Genomic DNA, 21,254 nt, shown 5'->3' on the forward strand with positions numbered 1-21,254 from the left:
GAATAAAATGCTTATATAGAACACTGCTATCGTGTTCATGAGGTAGCTCATTATTTATATTTTAGGAATGAGGAAAATAAGTCCTCAACTACAAAGTGAGCCTGGAAATGAATGAAAAAAACATTCCGGTAAACAATTGCTCCAAATATCTTATTGTTGCTTATAATAAGCCATGCAATTCAAGATTGATGAAATTAATGGGAAATTATCAGACAAAATTCATTAAGCTAACTTTGAACTTTTAGTTTATAAACAAAAGGAATGGAATGCATTAATGATTTTGAATGTTTTTTGTTTCTCTTTGAATTTCTTTTTTTTTAGCTGGATGTTAATGAACATAAGGAATAGAATGCATTAATAATTTTGTTGTGTTGCTTTAGTACCTCGTTTGTACTGTGAAGACTGGTGATTAATGTTAAATACTTAAGCTTCAATGTTTTCCAAATAGTCCACTCCTAATGACCTAGCAGTCAATACAACCACATCAACATTGTCCATTTTTAAATGTTCTGCAGAAACCCGTGCAGAACTACAGTTAATGTATTGCACGATTCACTCCATTTTACTTTATATTTATACATGGTGCTAAAGTTAAGTGTACTGAAGGTTTGTTGACGCCACATCAAAGGGAAAAAATTAGCAGTCATTGCAGGATTTACTTATAATAATCCAGGTCTTTGAAAGTTCATGCCAATGTCTCTTTTAGCCAATTCAATTCAAGTTTAGTTGTCATTCAGTAAAACACAATACCAATTGTTTCACACAACACATAGCACATATGAGATAGCAAGCCCATGTAAGATATCAGTAAAATACAGCCACACAAAAGAAATCACCCAGACCGAGTCCATAAATGCCTGCAGAAATCTGCAGTAAACCATAACACTGCTTGTCTTCTGCCAAGCAAATACTGTAGAGGCAGCTCAGACTCCAGCTTGGATGTTGCGCCACACTGCCCCCAGTGGAGCACACTGGTATTGACGCCTCTCTCCTGGCAGCTGCAAACAGGCAACACTGCAGCTTGAGACCTAGTCCTAGTCCTTCCTATGACAGTGCTGTATAGAACTTCATTAGTTGTCACTCCACTGGGGGGGAAATGTTTCTGGGCTTTGAGGCAAAAGTAGTGCAATGGAGTTAACAGGATAGCTCTTACAAAACTCTGTCCTAGCTTAATGGTAAGCTGCTGGTTTTGTTGTCTAATGATTGTATAAATATGAGAAAACAAATAGAATTTGTTGATCTAATCCCAATACATTGAAACAAAGTACACCTAAATCCATTCAAGATGTTAATCTCCTTACAGTATTTGTGACGAATGTATCCTCGTTGGTTGTATTCACAGTGTAAACCAAGTGTGCAGGCTGATTCTGAGATATATTGTGTTATTGTGTGTCTGTTAAATGTCACTGGTGGAATTTTGGATACTATTCCACTTTCAAACAATCCACTTCATACAGGTGCTGTTGTAATCTTACAAAAGTGACAGAACGATTTTCAATATGGGTTTCTTTGCAGCAGGAGTCACTTGGATCAACAACATTCCAGATGCCAGAGGGTTTATAAACAAGGGCTTGGCTTATGCAAAGCTACAATCCCAGTTGTATCTAATTTAGTTACAGAAGTTATATATCTGACATATCCACATTGACTTTTGAACTTTCATCCCGGTTAGGTGATCACTGCGAAGTGGATGTTCGTTCTGATCGCTGTTCTCCAGGTGTGTGTAGAAATGGCGGGTCCTGCACGAATCTCCCAGAGGGTGGATTCAAGTGTAATTGTCCCTCAGGAGAATATGAGAAGCCATATTGTGAAGTGACTGCACGGTCCTTTCCACCAAAGTCTTTTGTGATGTTTCATGGTCTGAGGCAAAGGTTTCATATGACACTATCTCTGTCGTAAGTATTCTCTGTTTCTTTGTGCTTTCCCAATGACAGGCTGTTGTACTGAATTAAAATCCAATCATTGAACATGCTGGAGCTAGTTTAGACAAATTCAGTTCTGAAATTTATTGATTACGAAATCCCTTCATGGGATCAATTTGCTTGGAAAGATCTTGCAAGGGATTACTATCAGAAGAAGGAAATGATTTTGATCCTGTCACCAAGGAGCAAGTTTAGTGTGTGATACTTGCCGACTTTACCTACGTGAATGGATCAACAAATAGAGGAGAATGGAGTATTGGCACAAAAGAGTAAATTTGTCTTCAATATTTTAAGGAGCTTACAAAGAAGCAGAAGGCTGCTAATCTGCCAACATCTGCTCCAACTATTCATTTACTTCATGGTTGAGCTTTGATCTCAGCACCACTACCCTGCTCCGGTTGTCAAACCACACTTGGAGAATTGTAAGCAGTTTTGGACCCTAAGAAAAGATGTACTGGCGTTGGAAAAGGTCCAGAGGACAACCATGAGAATAATTCTGGGAACTAAAGGGTTAATGCATGAGGTACATTTGATGGCTCTGAGCCTGTGCTTGCTGGAGTTTAGAAGAATGGGGGGGGGGCAGATTTCATTGAAACCTATCAAATATTGAAATGTGGAGAATATTTCCAATAGTGGGGGAGTCTAGGAGCAGAAAGCACAGCTGCAGAATAGAGGGATGTCTCTTTAAAGCAGAGATGAGGAATTTCTTTAGCCAGAGGTTGGTGAATCTGTGGAATTTATTGCCGTAGGCAGCTGTCGAGGTCAAGTCATTGGGTATATTTAAGGTGAAGCTGAATAGATTTTTGATTAGTAAAGGGTCAACAGTTACCGGGTGATGCAGATTTGAATTGAATTGACTTTATTTCTTACATCCTTCACATATGTAAAGAGTAAAAATCTATACGTTACTCTCAGTTGTGCCCCTGTAGAAAGTTCTTAGGATTTGGGGTCCATACCAAACTTCCTCAACCGTCTGAGGTGAAAGAAGCACTGTTGTGCCTTTTTCACCACACAGCCGATGTGTACAGACCACGTGGGGTCCTCGGTGATGTGGATGCTGAGGAACTTAAAGCTGTTTACCCTCTCAATCCCAGATCCATTGATGTCAGTAGGGGTTAGCCCATCTCCATTCCTCCTGTAGTCCACAACCAGCTCCTTTGTTTTTGCGACATTGAGGGAGAGGTTGGCACCACTGTGTCAGAGAGATGACTTCTTCCCTGTTAGGCCACTTTGTTATTGTTTGAGATAAGGCCAATCAATGTAGTGTTGTCGGCAAATTTAATTAACAGATAAGAGCTATGGGTGGCGACACAGTCATGGGTATACAGGGAGTAAAGGAGGGGACTTAGTACACAGCCCTGAGGGGCTCCTGTGTTGAGAGTCTGAGGGGCAGAGATGAGGGAGCCCACTCATACCACCTGCCGGCAATCTGACAGGAAGTCCAGGATCCAGCTGCTCAAAACAGGGTCAAGGCCAAGGTCTCTGAGCTTCCTGTCAAGCCTGAATGGAATTATGGTGTTGAATGCTGAACTGGAGTCCAAGAACAGCATTCTCGCATAAGCACCCTTCTTTGCTAGATGTGTAAGGACGTTGTGTAGAGCAGTGGCTATTGCATTGTCTATCAATCAGTTATGTCGGTATGCAAATTGTAGGTGGTCCTGTTCGGTAGTAGCAAGATGAATGGGGTTGAGAGGGATGATAAATCAGCCATGATGGAATGGCAGAGCAGACACGATGGGCTGAATGGCCTAGTTCTGCTCTTATACCTTATGGTCACACGGTTTTAAGATGTGTTGAGGCCAACATAAATCAGGCATGATTATATGAAGGTGGATTTGCTTGAAAAGCCTGATAACCTACTCCTGCTCTGACTTGTGTTCAAAGTTGTTATTTTTTAAAGCCTTAAATGAAATGATAGTGGAAACGTTCTTGAGGTTATTCTCAAGGTGGGACAGGTGCATCTACCTTTGCTTATATTTAATTGCATAGAGAAAGAGGGTACTTAAATTTGCAATATTATAAATTGTTATCTGCCAGGGGCTTCTAAGTCAGTGTTTCATTCTGTAATGCAAACACAGGACTGGCTCTGTAAATAGAGAACAATTGGCCTGTATTCCTTGGAATTTAGAAGGATGAGAGTGACCTAATTCAACACATAAAATCCTGTGGTGCTTAAGAGGATAGATGCAGGAAGATATTAAGTGAGTAACATAATTATAAGATAAGGGATCAGTGATTTAAGATTGGGGTATGTAGAAATTTCCTCTTGATGGTAAATCTCTGGAATACTCTTCCTTGGTTGTTGGAGGAAGCTGGATTGAGAAGTGTTTAAAGTGGATTTGAGTAGTATTTGATAGATCAAAGATTAGAGCAGAATGGAGTACAGTTGGCCCTCCTTATCCGCGGATTCAACCAGCCGTGGATTGGGAAAACCCGGAATTTCTCTCTCCAGCACTCGTTGTTTGAGCATGTACAGACTATTTTTCTTGTCATTATTCCCTAAACAATACGGTATAACAACTATTTACATAACATTTACATTGTATTAAGTATAAGTAATCTAGAAATGATAAAAAAGTACAGGCAGTCCCTGGTTATGAATGAGTTCCATTCATGAGTCCGTCTTTAAGTCGGATTTGAAGTCTGAACAGGTACATCCGGTATTATTTAGCGTCAGTTAGTCAAACATTTTTCTCAGTATATAGTACATATTTTACCTTTCTATGCATATAAAACACTTAAGAAACATATGTATTTCAATAATTAAACCACTTCGTTGCTTAGTAATAGTTGTAGCTTTCATCGGGGCAGGGCCTTTCACATGCTCCATTAAAATTGTTCCGATCGTTGACCGACTATAGCCTAATACTTTTCCAATGACCAGTGGCGTTTCACCTCTTTCCGATCGCTTTATTACTTCCACCTTATTTTCAATCGTGATCGTGATTATTTTCATGAACAGAAACATTGTGGACTCAGAGTTGCACCGCCGGGTCCTAATATCTACTGTACTGAGATATGTTAAATAAAGTCCGGGGCTCGGCTGGGTCCTAAAGACAACCGCACTGAGACAGGTTAAATAAGGGACTTGAGCATCCGTGTTTTTTGGTATCCGCGGGGGGTCTCGGAACAGCAGGGGTGTTGAGGCCAACATGGATCAACCATGATCATATTTGGTGATACGGTAGTGTACTGGTTAGTGTGACGCTATTTGAGGCAGGGCATTGGAGCTTGGAGTTCTGCATGTGCTCCCCGTAGAATGTAAGGGTTATATCTGAGTGCTCCGGTTTCCTCCCACAGTCCAAATATGTATGGGTTAGTAGATTAATTATTCATTGTAAATTGTCCTGTGGTTAGGTTAGAGTTAAATTGGGGTTGCTGGGCGGTATGGCTTGATGGGCCAGAAGAGCTTATTCCACACTATATCTCTCAGTAAAATTACAAATAAAAGCAGGGACTTGATTTAAGGATCTGATGGGCTACTCCTGCTCTGATTTTCTTGTGTGTTCTTGTTACTATGGTTGGCTGCCAAAAGTAAATAAGAATTGGGTTTTGGATACTAGGTGACCTGAACTGGCTAGATTTGCTAGTTGGAACAGGTGGGTGATGAGTGTTGCTGACAGATAGGGGGACACTGCAGTTGCTGACTTCTAGAGGAGGAACATATTGGTTTATGAAACACATTATGAAAATTTTATAAGAAACAGATAGAAACTAACCAAGAATAGATGCCAGGGTTTGTTATTTGTGACAGATGAAGTGAGTTTGCAGTTGAAGAGCATGTGTGCTTGAATAAATTCATTAGAAAGAAGATCAGATTGAAGCTTTAAAAAAAAGTGACGTCTTTCATCCGGTAAGTAGAAATGCTTCTGTTTCATTGTAGTATATCCAAAATCAGCTTTAAGGTGCAATAGTTAATGATGATAATGTTATTAATTTAGCTGGAATTTGTGGAATAACACATGCAACATCATATTTTTAAAATTAATAATCCTACTCTGCTCTGGGTCTGTTAGGCTGGGCATGTTATAACTTTCCTTTGCCACACATATGCAACTCAAACTTATTTCACAGGCTCTAAGTAGTGCAGTGATGTACATGGTACGCTATCTGTCCTGCACATGGCTCTCCATTTAACTCCAAAGTGGATGGAGAGTAGTAAGTACAAGCTAAGTTAATGATGCTTGGGAACAATGATAATGGATTAAACGTATTCAAATAAAACAGAGGCTACAATTTATTTTTTAGTAATGACATCTTATTATAGGTGCCTGCTGTTGCAATTTTATTATGCAGAGGATGCAACTGTAGGGGGTTGTCTAAGTTGCCATTGACATATTTTATCAGTTTCTAGCATAAATAAATGAAACAGTATTACATAATCATAGAACCATGGAACATTACAGCACAGAAACAGGTCTTTTGACCCTTCTTGGCTGTGCCGAACCATTTATCTGCCTAGTCCCACTGACCTGCACCTGGACCATATCCCTCCATACACCTCTCATCCATGTTCCTGTCCAAGTTTTTCTTAAATGTTAAAAGTGAGCCCGCATTTACCACTTCATCTGGCAGCTCATTCCACACTCCCACCGCTCTCTGTATGAAGAAGCCCCCCCCCCCCCCCCATGCTCCCTTTAAACTTTTCCCCCTTCACCCTTAACCCATGTCCTCTGGTTTTTTTCTCCCCTAGCCTCAGTGGAAAAAGCCTGCTTGCATTCACTCTATCTATACCCATCATAATTTTATATACCTCTATCAAGTCTCCCCTCATTCTTCTACACTCCAGGGAATAAAGTCCTAACCTATTCAACCTTTTTTCTGTAACTCCGTTTCTGAAGTCCCGGCAACATCCTTGTAAAGCTTCTCTGCACTCTTTCAACCTTATTAATATCCTTCCTGTAATTCGGTGACCAAAACTGCACACAATACTCCAAATTCGGCCTCACCAATGCCTTATACAACCTCACCATAACATTCCAACTCATACTCAACACTTTGATTTATAAAAGCCAATGTACCAAAATCTCTCTTTATGACCCTACCTATCTGTGATGCCACTTTTAAGGAATTTTGTATCTGTATTCCCAGATCCCTCTGTTCTTCTGCACTCCTCAGTGCCCTACCATTCACCTTGTATGTTCTACCTTGGTTTTTCCTTCCAAAGTGCAATACCTCACACTTGTCTGTATTAAACTTCATCTGCCATTTTTCAGCCCATTTTTCCAGCTGGTCCAAATCCTTCTGCAAGCTTTGAAAACCTTCCTCACTGTCAGTACACCTCCAGTCTTTGTATCATCAGCAAATTGGCTGATCCAATTTACCACATTATCATCCAGATCATTGATATAGATGACAAATAACAATGGAGCCAGCACTGATCCCTGTGGCACACCACTTGTCACAGGACTCCACTCAGAGAAGCAATCCTCCACTACCACTCTCTGGCTTTTTCCATTGAACCAATGTCTAATCCAATTTACTACCTCTCCATTATACCTAGCGACTGAATCTTCCTAACTAACCTCCTGTGCAGGACCTTGTCAAAGGCCTTACTGAAGTCCATGTAGACAACATCCACTGCCTTCCCTTCATCCACTTTCCTTGTAACATCCTCGAAAAACTCTAATAGATTTATTAAATATGACCTACCACGCACAAAGCCGTGTTGACTCTCCCTAATAAGTCCCTGTCTTTATAAATACTTGTAGATCCTATCTCTTAGTACTCCTTCCAATAATTTACCTACTACCAATGTCAAACTTATCGGCCTATAATTTCCCAGATTACTTTTTGACCCTTTTTTAAACAAAGGAACAACATGAGCTATCCTTCAGTCCTCTGGCACCTCACCCGTAGATACCGACATTTAAAATATATCTGCCAGGGCCCCTGCAACTTCAACACTGGTCTCCTTCAAGGTCCGAGGGAATACCCTATCAGGTCCTGGGGATTTATCTACTCTGATTTGCCTCAAGATAGCAAGCACCTCCTCCTCTTCAATCTGTATAGGTTCCACGACCTCACTACTTGTTTACCTTATTTCCATTGACTCCATGCCAGTTTCCTTAGTAAATACAGATGCAAAAAACCCATTTAAGATCTCTCCCATTTCTTTTGGTTCCATACATAGCCGACCACTCTGATCTTCAAGAGGACCAATTTTATCCCTTACTATCCTTTTGCTCTTAATATACGTGTAGAAGCTCCTTGGATTATCCTTCACCTTGACTGCCAAAGCTACCTCATGTCTTTTCACCTTCCTGATTTCTTTCTTAAGTATTTTTTTGCACTTTTCAAGCTCCTTATTTGCTCCCTGTTGCCTATACATGTCATACATCTCTTTCTTCTTCTTTATCAGAGTTCCAGTATCCCTAGAGAACCAAGGTTCCTTATTCTTATTCACTTTGCCTTTAATCCTGACAGGAACATACAAACTCTGCACTCTCAAAATTTCTCCTTTGAAGGCCTCCCACTTACCAACGACATCCTTGCCAGAGAACAACCAGTCCCAATCCACGCTTTTTAGATCCTTTCTCATTTCTTCAAATTTGGCCTTTTTCCCAGATATTAAGGGTTTTAGAGTTAATCAGGAAGAATATAAGATTAATTTATTTGCTGATGATGTTCTACTTTATTTAACAGATCCATTACACTCATTAGGTAAATTATCTTATAGACTAGAAGAATATGGGAAAATATCAGGTTATAAAGTAAATTGGGATAAAAGCGAAATTTTACCTCTTACTAATGGAGACTATAGTCAATGTCGATTAATAACTCAATTTAGATGGCCGGCAAATGGTATAAAATATTTAGGTATAAGAATTGACAATGACACAAAAAACTTATATAAATTAAACTATTTACCACTTTTAAAAAAAATTCAGGAGGATCTTGATAAATGGATGGCATTACCAATAACATTAGTAGGTAGAGTAAATACTATAAAAATGAATATATTCCCTAGACTACAATATTTATTTCAATCATTACCAATACAATTACCCCAGAAGTTTTTTCAAGAGATAAACAAATATGTGAGGAAGTTTCTTTGGAAAGGTAAGATGTCAAGAATATCATTGGAAAAATTGACATGGAAATTTGATCTAGGAGGGTTACAACTTCCAAATTTCAAGAATTATTATAAAGCAAATCAACTTAGATTTATTGCATCTTTTTTTGAGAAAGATAAACCGGCATGGATTAGAATAGAACTGGACAAAATAGGAGAAAACGTACCAGAAGATTTTATATATAAATGGGAATCTAAATGGATACGGGAAAAGAAAGAATCTCCTATATTAAAACATTTGATTGATTTATGGAATAAGATAAATGTTGATGATGAGACAAAAAAATCTTTATTAGCAAAGAGATCTTTAATTCAAAATAGACTTATTCCTTTTACAATGGACAATCAACTTTTATATAATTGGTTTCAACAAGGGATTAAATACATAGGAGATTGTTTTGAAGGAGGTATATTAATGTCATTTGATCAACTAAAGAATAAATATAAAATATCAAATAACACTTTATTTTGTTACTTTCAATTAAGGGCTTATATAAGAGAAAAACTAGGTCAAACAATGTTATTGCCGAAATCTAAAGAAATAGAAATTTTAATTCAAAAAGGAAATATTAAAAAATTTATATCTTGTATGTATAATTTGATTCAAAATCAGGCAACTAAACAAGGAGTCCATAAGTCAAGACAAAAATGGGAAAGTGATTTGAATATTAAAATTGAAGAAACAAATTGGTCAAGACTGTGTCTTGATAGTATGACAAATACAATAAATGTTCGGTTAAGATTAGTGCAATATAACTTTTTACATCAATTATATATTACACCACAAAAAATAAATAAATTAAATCCAAGTTTATCTGATCAGTGTTTCCGATGTAAACAAGAAACTGGTACATTTTTACATTCTACATGGTCTTGTTCTAAAATTCAACCTTTTTGGACAAATTTAAGACTTTTATTGGAACAAATTACGGGAATAAAACTTCCTCATAATCCAATATTACTTTTACTAGGTGATATTGAAGGGACAAAACCGAAACTCAAACTTAATAAATATCAGAAAGAATTTATAAAAATTGCGCTGGCTGTAGCCAAAAAGGCTATTGCAATTACTTGGAAATCAGATACATATTTAAGTATAGATTGTTGGAAAAAAGAAATCTATGGCTGTATTCCATTAGAAAAAATTACTTATAACTTAAGAGATAAATATGAAACATTTTTGAAAATCTGGGGCCCTTATTTACAAAAGACAGGATTAAATATATAGGTGCTCTGAAGAGAAAATTAATGGTTACTTGGGGAAAGAAATAAATATATATACTAAAGTTATTAAGAACTCCATGGAGCATGTGGAGACCTTCCAACAACCAGGCACTCTTTCTTTCTTTCTTTTCTTTCTTTCTTAATTTTTTTTATATAGGGAAGTTAGGGGGGAGGGATTAAGAGGAGTGGGGAAGGGTCACATACTTTTTTTTCTACACTTGTAATCATTTAAAAATGCAATTAAATAAAATTAAAAAAAAAAAAAAAATTTGGCCTTTTTCCAGTTTAGAACCTCAGCAGATCTATCTTTATCTATGATCAAGTTGAAACTAATGGTGTTATGATCACTGGAACCAAAGTGTTCCACTACACACACTTGGTCACCTGTCCTAACTCTGACTCAGTCCACTCTGACGATGGCCGCCACGATGATGGCCGTTGTATATGGCGGTCTTTTTTTTAAACCTTTGGTGCGCTATGTCACGCACCTGTGCAGTCTAGCCTCTTTTCCCCGATCAGTAAAAAAAAAGGCTTCTCTCTGAGATGTCTTTAGTCCTTCACTCTCAGCCTCTTGCTTCGATTTAAAAGACCGTTGAAAAATTCCTCTCCTTTTTAAACTTTTGGCGCACTACATCACGCACCTGCACAGTCTAGCTTCTTTTCCCTGATCAGTAAAAAAAAAGGCTTCTCTCCGAGATGTCTTTAGTCCTTCACTCTCAGCCTCTTGCTTCGATTTAAAAGTAAACAAAAAGTCAGCTAAATTCTATCAGAAATACTAAGTCAGCTACTCTGCAATTAAAGAGCTATTTCATACTTTTAGCTATAAACTTCTTCCCTCCCTTATCATTTCAATTTAATACATCTGAATATTTGTCTTTCAAAATAGGAGATGGAAAAATTGCATTTATTTAGTGCCTTTCACTAGATTTTTTTTACTGTCAATGACATACCATGTGAAGGGTACTGTTTCCGTCAGATAGTAAATTCAGTGGATTCAGATTAATTGGGACATATGAGGACCAGTACATTTTAGCCCAATTAGAAGTGGTTGTCCCAAATAGTTGAAGTTTCATGGAATTAAATTAAAAAGGTATTAAAAAAAAGACAAACTGCCATTTAACTGAGTAATAAATTATGTATTTAAATGTAATACATAACAAATTCAAACGCTATCTGTACTACTGAAGTACTATAAACTGTGTATTAGCTCCTAATGTTTATCAACAGAGCCATTATACTGCCATGTTCTTTAGATTGATTGTAAATGGACAAAATCAGCTCAGACACCTAGTGTAGATAATGGACTGCCTTCATACAATTTTTGACAATTGCATCCTCCAAATCTTCTTTTTCTTTGTAACATTAAAGATGATTGTCAATGTCTTCAAATTCTTGGTAGGTCCTAATTTGTTGAAGTAGTGAAATAATTTTATTTTCACTCCTGGCAGTTTCTGGCATCTCCAAGCCTGAATGCTTGAAACCTCAGTGAGCAAAACAGTTCTAAATGATCTTACTGCTTATGTCTTGCCAACTCTCACTGACAGAAGCTCTTTGAACTCAAGCATATGCAACTGATCTTGTTTAAAAACTGTTCGCTCTAAGTCTAGTGTCCAACGCCCACACAAATGCATGTGTCTGGTGCTAGTTAGAAACTGTTCAGCAACAGTCTCCTGTCCCAATGAAGTGGCATAATGTCGAAAATAAACAAAGAGAATCACAGCTATTTTCTCAATTTTTGTTCTTTAAGAGTTGTACCAATGATGCACCATCAATAACTCTCTGAGACGTGAGGCGAGATATCGGCTTTTATTGACTGGAAGAAAGAACAAGCAGCAATTGACCACCATGCTACATCCTGGAGACTGAGAGGCAGGGCTCAGGCCCCAATCGCCTTTATACCGGGGTCCGTGGGAGGAGCCACGGTCTGTGGGAGGGGCCACAGGAGCAGTCAGCGGGGGGGGCGTGTCCAGACAGGTATATGTAGTTCACCACAACCAAATAAGCGGCTGCCCTGATTAACCAATGACCCAATTAACTGGAATCCATTTTAATAGTATTTGGGAAATATCGAGTACGATCATCTAGACGATGTAATGCCAAACAATTAAGTCTTATTACTAAGACAATATTTAAAATTGAGTTGATATTAAAATAAAGCTACTCTTCTGTGAATGCCTCTGGGCATGCTCAGTCTGACTCTTGATTTATTCAAAAGTATTTCAATTCCTAAATGGATTTTATGGTAATTGGCGATTTCATTCTTTCATTACCAGGTAACTAGTATGGGAAATAGAAAGTACCACTTATTCAGTAGATGTGCTGTTTTGAATTTGGGACTGAGGGGAAGCATTTATGTTTGAGAACATCAAAAACTGGTGCAGTTGCGTGCTCTAAACGTTATTTCTTCCGACATTCTCCCAAAAATAATTTCTACTCAAACTAATCTGTATTGTATTAAACCCAAAATCTATCATAAGCCAGTGCAATCAAACAAGTGTTGCAGCATATTTTGTTGTAAATTTTCTTTTAAAAATGTCTCGATCTTGTGGGTGATTATAGCTGAAATAAGTTTATCAACAACTTGCATTTGAACTCCATGTCAATCTAACAATTGTGAAGAACATGATACAAAGTTAATAAAGATAGATTTCTGAAAAGTAAATACGTTGTTTCTTAGGGTAAGTAGTCAGTTTTCTGAGAGTAGTAATTTTTCAGAAAATTATTCAAGACCTCTGCAAAGTTAAAGGCCAAATGGTCCTGCTTAATTTTTGACTCCTCTAAGACTTGCAGATTAATGCAGGGATTGTGAACTTAGAAGGTCTGATCAGAATTTTGGGCAAACCCCACGTGTGCAGTACAACTGTTGTAGATTATTAAAATCTTATGGTTTCCGAGGATTGTTACTAAGAGCAGAGGAGCTTTTGCGAATATATGAAAAGGGGGAGGATAGCAAGGGGAAGTCTGGGACCATTGGAGGGTGAACCTAAGGAATTTATAATGGGAAACACAGAAATGGCAGGTAAGTTAAATCAATTCTTTGCATCAGTCTTCATGATGGAGGATACGGTAGATATTCTAAAGACAGCAGAGCAAAACTGCAGATTCTGGAATCTGAAACATAAACAGAAATGCTGGAATAACTTAGCCAGTCAAGTAACATATGTGGAAAAAGAAACCAGTAAACATTTTGGGTCAATGGCCTTTATTCAGATTCTGTTGGGTATATTTAAAGTGGAGGTGGATACATTTTCGAATGATTGGGAAACTGAAGTTCAATGGGGAAACAGGTTCTGAAGTATCAGTCATGATCATATTGAATGGCAGGGTGAGCTTGATGAGTGGAGATCTCTTCCTGTCCTATTTCTTATGTCTTTATCTGTGGGCATCTTCTCCAGGCATCTTTGTTTAATGATAATTTTTGGTTCAAAAGTAGGCCGACCACTGATTTCAAAGGGATAACTCGTCAGGGACAAAATTGCCAGCCTAACCAGGGATACGTGCATACTCAGAATGAATAATTTAACTGAAGACTTGCAATACTCAATTAGTGTCACTTGCTTGTTGCATAATAAGCAGTCTGTGGTAGTTTTGAAGAAAGTAAGGAAATAAACGTATGTTTGGCTCATTCACAGAATGGTTGATGGTAATGGAGCAGATCCTCATGACGTTGCTCAGATGCATATATTTTACTTATAATAGCCTGACATAATGTTAGATTATTAGACAAAATACTTCATGCAAAACATGGTTGGTTGGTAAATTGATTTGTTATTGTCACATGTACTGAAGTACAGTGAAAAACTTGTCTTGCATACTGTTTACAGAGATCATTTGCTTCCAATAGTGTGTCGAGGTAATACAAAATAAACAATAACAGAGTGAAGAGTAAATTGTCACAGTTGCAAAGAAAGTGCCGTTCAGGTAGAAAATAAGGTGTGATGTCACAATGGCATAGATTGAGAGGTCAAGAGTTTATCTTATATTGGTGAACCATTCAAATTTATCTTATAACAGGATAGGAGCTGTTCTTGAGCCTCATGGTATGTACTTTAAGACTTTTGTATCTTTTACTCAATAGGATGGCAGAGAAAAGAGAATGTCCAGGGTGAGTGGGTCTTTGATTATGTTGACTCCTTTACCATATCAGGAAGAAGTCCTGGCATGTTGAGGAGAGAAGGCTGAGTTTGTGATGTGCTCAGCTGTGTCTATAATTCTCTGCAGTTTCTTGCAGTCAATAGGGAAAGCGCTTGCCGTACCAAGCCAAGAAGCTTCTGAATAGGATAGATTCTATGGTGCATTGATAAAAATTAGGTCAATGGGGACATGCCAAAATTCTTTAGCCTTTTGAGGAAATAGAGGTGCTGTGCTCATTTTAGGTCACGGCATCCGTGTGGTTGGACCAGGTGGTTAATGTTCACTCCTAGGAACCTGAAGCTGGCAGCACCATTGATGTAAATGGGAGCATGTGCAGTGCCCCCTTCTTGAAGTCAGTGACCAGCTCTTTTGTTTTGCAGACATTAAGGGAAAGGTTGTTGTCATCCTGACACTTGATTTTTTTTGTCTCCTTCCTGTACTCCGGTTCATTGATTCCTCCTGCTTACAACCATTCTGGCTTTTCAAATGGAGGTATTTGTAATATTGGTGAAGAGGTGTGCTTGTGCCTGGAATTGAAGCAAAATTCTTTTCGCCACAATAGCTAGTGAAGAATATTTTTTCTCCATGTTAAGACATAAGATTGAAAGGAACGGGATTAAACATAAGGGAATCTTCTGTATTCAAGCTAAAGAGAAAGAAGTAAATTTTGACTTAAACCCAGTTACAAGGAGTATGATCTTCTGTATGGTCATGTAAACCATGTAGCAACATGATTTGTTCAGCCAATGGTGGGAGGTACAAACTTAATGAGCAAAGAAGAGCTTGATGAGAATTAGACAAGACTTCAGATGCTGCAGTCTGGAGCAACAGCGGCATTCTGGGAGGAACTCAGAAGGTCAAGCAGCATCTGGTGGGGAGAGGTGATTTGTCCATGTTTCAGGTCGGAATCCTGCATCAGGACTGAATGGAGAGTGTAGAAAGCCAGTGTAAAGAGGAAAGGGGAGGTGGTGGGGGGAGATACCTTGTCTAATTCAAACCACGAATGAAGTCTTTTCTCACACAATTTCTGTGCCCGACGGACATTTACTATTCTTTGTGTTTATCTAAGAGCTTTTAGATTCCCTTTATTCTTCAGGTCAGTGTCCATCTGTGTATCAGCCTCTGGACTTGTCAGAATGAGACCTTTAGTTGAAAGCTCTGATTGTCTGTCAGAATGAATCCGTTCACAGAGGCCTCTTTGAAGAATGTTAGTGACAAATTACATTTGCCTGTTTTCTGCCCAAGATGTTCAAAAGGAAAGCACAGAAATAAAAATACATTCCATTATTAAATGTATTGTCTACTTTCAGGTTTGCTACACAGGAAAATAACGGGCTCCTGTTTTACAACGGGCGATTTAATGAAAAACATGATTTTATTGCAGTGGAAATCATTGACGGACAGGTTCAGTTGAAATATTCGACAGGTTTGTCTGAAAATATTTATACAATAAAAGATTTAATCCAATTAATGTATTCCTAATCTAGAATTAAATTCCCATTATTTACTGAATCACTTTCAGTCAATTATTTGACTGCTTACTTCTTTGGTATGCTCATATGGGATGTGAGGTTAACCTTCTTTTATGGTACCAACTGTTTGGATTTGTACACCTTGGCAGTATGTCAAGAGGGTGGGAAGCAGGAGGTGGTAGTCTTGATGAAACTTTATTTTACTAAAAGCATTTTATCAACTTGAATGTAGTTGAAATGTAAGAAGTGAGATCTATTTATTTTGGAATACATCCTCACCCACTTGCTGTGATTTCTTTTCCCAGGGGAGTCTATGACAGTTGTAACCCCACATCTTCCTGGTGGAGTAAGTGATGGACAGTGGCATACGTTACAGATCCAATATTACAACAAGGTAGTAAATTAGTATTGATTACTAATGTGATTTTCTTTATATTTTAAGATTTATGCACACAAAACAGCTAGGGTCCTGACATGAGGATGCAAATAAAGGGTACTGTTTAATAAGATCATGGCTTATCTTTCACATTAAGTGCTGCTTTCCTGGACTCATTACATATTCCACGAGAAAGTAGCATCCATTGTCAAGAACCCCCACTATCCTGGCCATGCTCTCTTCCCACTGCTGCTATCGAGGAGGAGTTGCAAGAGCCTTAAGTCTCACACTGTTAGGTTCAAGAACAGTAATTACTCTTCAACCATCAGGCTCCTGAACTAGGCTGGATAACTTCACTCACCTCACCACTGAACTGATTCCACAACTTATGGACTCACTTTCAAGGACTCTATGTTGCATGTTCTTGGTAGGTAGGTAGGTATGTATGTATGTATTTATTTATTTGCTCTTATTTTTGTATTTGCAGTGTGTCTTTGTACGTTGTTTGTGTGCAGTTTTTTTTATTGATTCTATTGTACATATTTCTTTGTTCTACTGTAAAGGCCTGCAAGAAAATGAATCTCAAGGTAATATTTGGTGACATATACACATTTTCATAATTTTTTTTAATATTTCCTGATTTGCCTCAGTATGCAAATAAAATAGATGACCTTGTATCTAGAGACTGTGCTTCCAAGCAACACACACAAGATGCTGGAGGAATTCAGCAAGCCAGGCAGCATCCCTGGAAAAAAGTACAGTCAAAGTTTCAGAGTGAACTTATTTCCATAGATGCTGCCTGGCCTGCTGAGTTCCTCCAGCATTTTGTGTGTGTTGCTCGAATTTCCAGTATCTGCAGATTTTCTCTTGTTTGTGACTGAGCTTCCAGTTGGATGGAAAATTTCAAAGCTTCGCTACCCTACGGAACAAATCTTTGAAATTCTTTTCATCTCAGTCCTGGATGGGCAATCCTGCTTATTTTGAAATTGTGACATCAACAACATCCCCCACCATCCCAGTTGTGGGTAATCTAGCCAAGGGAATCCTGATGTTAAATCCTGGAAGAACTTCAGTCGGATCACTTCACATTCTTCTAAACTCAAGGTGTATAGGCCCAATCTGTTTAATCTCTCCTCATAAAACTGTCATCAGAAATCACTCTGATAAACTATTGTTGCACTCCCTCTGTTGCAGCTAGAGTAATCAGACACTACATTCAAAAACCAATTACCAGATTACCAAGCAAATAGGGAAAAAGATTCAAGGATGTGTTGAAACTTCCCTTGAAGAAGTGCAACATTCCCATCAGCTGGTGGGAATCTCTGGCCCAAGGCTGCTCAATGTGGAGAAGAATCCTGTTGGATGGTGTGGAGAATCTTAAAGATGTGTATTGGGAACACACAGGATCCTTGCGCAATCAGGAAGATGAGCATCAGCTACCCACCTGCCCCATCTGACATCCCATTCTGCGTCTGTGGAAGAATCTGCACTTCCCACATTTGCCTCAGAAGCCTGAAAAACAGCACTGACGACCTCTGCTTGCTGTGAGTGCTGGCCATTGCTCTACTGTCTCACCCTGTTTTTGCAGGAGTGAACGTCACCCTCATAACAGGGTCATTGGACAGAACGATTGATTACTTACATTAAATTAGGGCGCATGGTAGCGTAGCAGTTAGCACAACTCTATTAACAACTTGGGGCCTTGCAGTTCGGCATTCAGCAATAGTTTTCTCGCACAGTCCAAAGTCTTTACAGATATGTTAATTGGTTGTTTTAATTTGTCCCATGATTAGATTAGGGTTAAGTCAGGATTGCCTGGGTTGCTAGGCAGTGGGAAGGACATATTCTGTGCTATATCCCTAAATAAATAAAAAATAAAGTAAATTGAATTCTTGGGTGAAAGGATTAATATACAAAATCATTCACTTGAGATGGGTGCCTGGAATGCATTGCCTAGGGTGGTGGTAGAGGCATCTCCACGCATCAGGGACATTTAAGAGACATTTAGATAGGCATGTGAATGTGAGGAAAATGAAATGATATGGACAATTATGTAGGCATAAGAGATTAGTTGGCTATTTGATTATTAATTTATTTGGTTTGGCACAATATTGTGGACTGAAGGGGCTGTTCCTGTGCTTATACTGTCCCACGAGTGTTGTCCTTCTCTTCAGAGTGACAAAGATTATTAAACAATGGCAAATCAAAAGAGTAGCAAGAAAATATTCAGTCAGTGGACTGAAATAAAACAAAATGAATTGGTAATAAAATTCAGTTGTGGCAGTACAAACTTGTTAATGATTTAGGTGCAACCTTTTGTTACAACAGTTGAAACTGCTGCCTTTTCTCTCAGATGCTAATCAATGTTGTCTGTTTTTAGTGAATTAAAAATTAATGCAGTCTAGAATGTCTCTTTAATAAAGTAAACTCCATAGTCCAACCTATTGCTTGACAATCCTTCTCTAGGACTATATCTAATTCCCTTTTGAAAGATTCAGCAGAATCTACTTTTGTATGCATCTTATTCTTTGTATAAATACAGTGGATTCAGATTATTTGGGACACATCAGGACTAGTACATTTTGTCCCAATTAAGCAACTACCCCAATTAGCCAAAGTTACATGAAAATATTTAAAAAGGTATAAAAAAGACAAACTACTTTTTAACTGGGTAACAAGTAGTTAAATGAAATACAGATCAAATTATAATGCTACCAATACTACTACAGTACTATAAAACTGTATTAGCTCCTAAATGTTATCAATGGAAGAATTCATCCAGTGTACGCTGTTGTGTTCATTTGATTGACTGTAAATGAACAAAATCAGTGCAGACTCCTTGTACAGACCATGGACTGCCTTCATACAATCCTTCTGAAGATTGCATCCTCCAAATCTTCATTTTCATTGTAACATTCAAGATGATTGTCAATACCTTCAAATTATTTGTAGTTTCTGACTTGTTGAAGTAGTGAAATCACTTTAACTTCACTCCTGGCCATTTCTGGCATCTCCAAGCCTGAATGCTGGAAACCGCAATGAGCAAAATAGTTCAGAATTGTCTTACTGCTTATTTCTCACAGAACGCCTTTGGGACACAATTACCAGATATGGAAACCATCCACAACTCACGATGTCTACAGCGGACTCACAATATCGTAATGTTCACCCCAGTAATCACCTGTTCAATCTCCCACCATCTGGCAGGAGATACCAAAACATCTCTGCATGGACATCCAAACAAAAAAAAAGCTTTTCCCCCCCCAGGGTTGTTGTGTGATGGAACAGTACCCCCCCCCCCCTCCACCCACCCATAGTCCATAGGCACCATGAACAATCTCTAAGTGCAATATATGGGCATAATTCTTGATGCTACTTTATATTTAATTATTGAATTTTATAACATGGGCTTGTGCAACACTTGCATGGGGCAACCACTGTTTATTTTAATTTTAGAGTTTGTTTTTAGTTCACTTATAACTTAGATGTTATTTTAAATAATTCTGACATTATTTTTAAATTTAGTCGTGTTTTTAGTACAGGTCAACCTTAGCTAATCTGGCACCACTGAGACCTGAAGAATGCCAGATTAGTGAAAATGCCGAGTTGCAGAAGGATCACATTAAGCAATAGCTAACCACCTCATCATACCTTTAAAATATCACGTAAATCAGTACAAGTTAGATAATAATGAAACAGAAATATTAAAAGAGTAGCAAGTGAAATTTTAATAAAGTAATATACTGTACAGGCACAGATAAAATAAAGGGTACAGGTAAATGTACAAGAATTAACTTAGACAGAGAAGTTGAGCAATTCCGCTTCTAAAGTGCGATGTTTAATATACCTTCAGGCAAAGTTACGTGTCTGCAAGTGTGGGGTTGTCAGGATCATCAACATCTTCGGCTTGAAAGTTGAGTGAAGCATCAGGAACTGGTGCTGAAACTGGCACAACAGTTTCTTCAAAACTGTTGATGTTGGTGGCGGCACATCTGGGTGAGCAATAGTTGATGGCACCGGATTTTGAAGTGTTAGCTCCCTTGTTGGACTTTTTCTAGCAATCTTTTTGAACATACCTTCCAAGGTAAGCTGTTTCATATATTTTGGTCTCTCTCTGATTAGCTTATCCTGTAGCATATAAACAGCATATAAATCCTGTAGCATTTCTTGCTCAGTTATAAAACATCGTTGCTCTAATCCTTTCAGCAATTCACCTGTCAATTTAATTAGCCTGTCAATAGAAAGTCTCTCTGTTACAACTTCCTCATCTTCATCACTGCTTTGTCCTCCAATATCTTCCTTCTCTGGATGTACAAGCCATCTGCACAATTTCCAAGTCAGTATAACGATGAACAGACCTCCAAGCATTAGCAGCACAGTAAATCATCTCTTTCATATTAAAATCATTTATAAATTCCTTTACCGGTCTGCCAGCATTAACTGCACTCAAAAGGCACCTCATAAACAGAGAACGATATTTTGACTTGAGAGAACATAATATGCTGTTGTCCAGGGTTTGAATTAATGACGTACAGTTAGGTGGCAGGAAGATACCGAAAACATTGTTTTTTTACCAGGAGTTCTGCTTTCGGGTGTGCTGAACAGTTGTCTAAAATAAGAATTATCTTACAGTTGTGGTGCTGTAGAGTCACAGTGAGCTCGTGCTTTGGGAACAAAATAATTTTCAAACCATTCTAGTGTGATGCTGGTTGTAATCCATCCGTTTTTTGTTAGCACGGTAAATTACAGGAAATTGCGTCATACCTTTCAACACCCTGGGACATAAACTTTTGCCAATGACCAGTAACTTCTTTCTGTGGGTTCCTGCAGTATTAGAGCAGCCTAGCACAGTCACACGATCTCTCGATCCCTTATACTCTGTTGGTGATTCTGTATGTGCTGTTGTTAGTGTTCTTCTTGGTGTACAACTCCAATACAAAGCAGTCTCATCAGCATTGTACACCGGCTTAATTTTTCATCAGAGACTAACTTGGTGAACTCGTCAACAAACTCTGCTGCTGCTTCCTTGTCTGCTGAATGATTTTCAGCAC

General features: G+C 38.2%; 1 protein-coding gene across 3 annotated transcripts in view; it reads left to right on the forward strand.

Annotated features, from left to right (window-relative positions):
- celsr3 (cadherin, EGF LAG seven-pass G-type receptor 3) overlaps positions 1–21,254 on the forward strand; it is a 355,541-nt gene that overhangs the window by 124,365 nt on the left and 209,922 nt on the right. For all 3 annotated transcript variants that reach the window (XM_073072880.1, XM_073072882.1, XM_073072881.1), the window contains exons 3-5: positions 1,673–1,895; positions 15,666–15,781; positions 16,133–16,221. In XM_073072880.1, coding sequence (XP_072928981.1) covers positions 1,673–1,895; positions 15,666–15,781; positions 16,133–16,221 — 428 coding nt within the window. The remainder of the gene's footprint in view (positions 1–1,672; positions 1,896–15,665; positions 15,782–16,132; positions 16,222–21,254) is intronic.

The sequence above is a fragment of the Hemitrygon akajei genome, chromosome 19 (assembly GCF_048418815.1).
Source record: "Hemitrygon akajei chromosome 19, sHemAka1.3, whole genome shotgun sequence".
In the NCBI taxonomy this organism is placed as follows: domain Eukaryota; kingdom Metazoa; phylum Chordata; class Chondrichthyes; order Myliobatiformes; family Dasyatidae; genus Hemitrygon; species Hemitrygon akajei.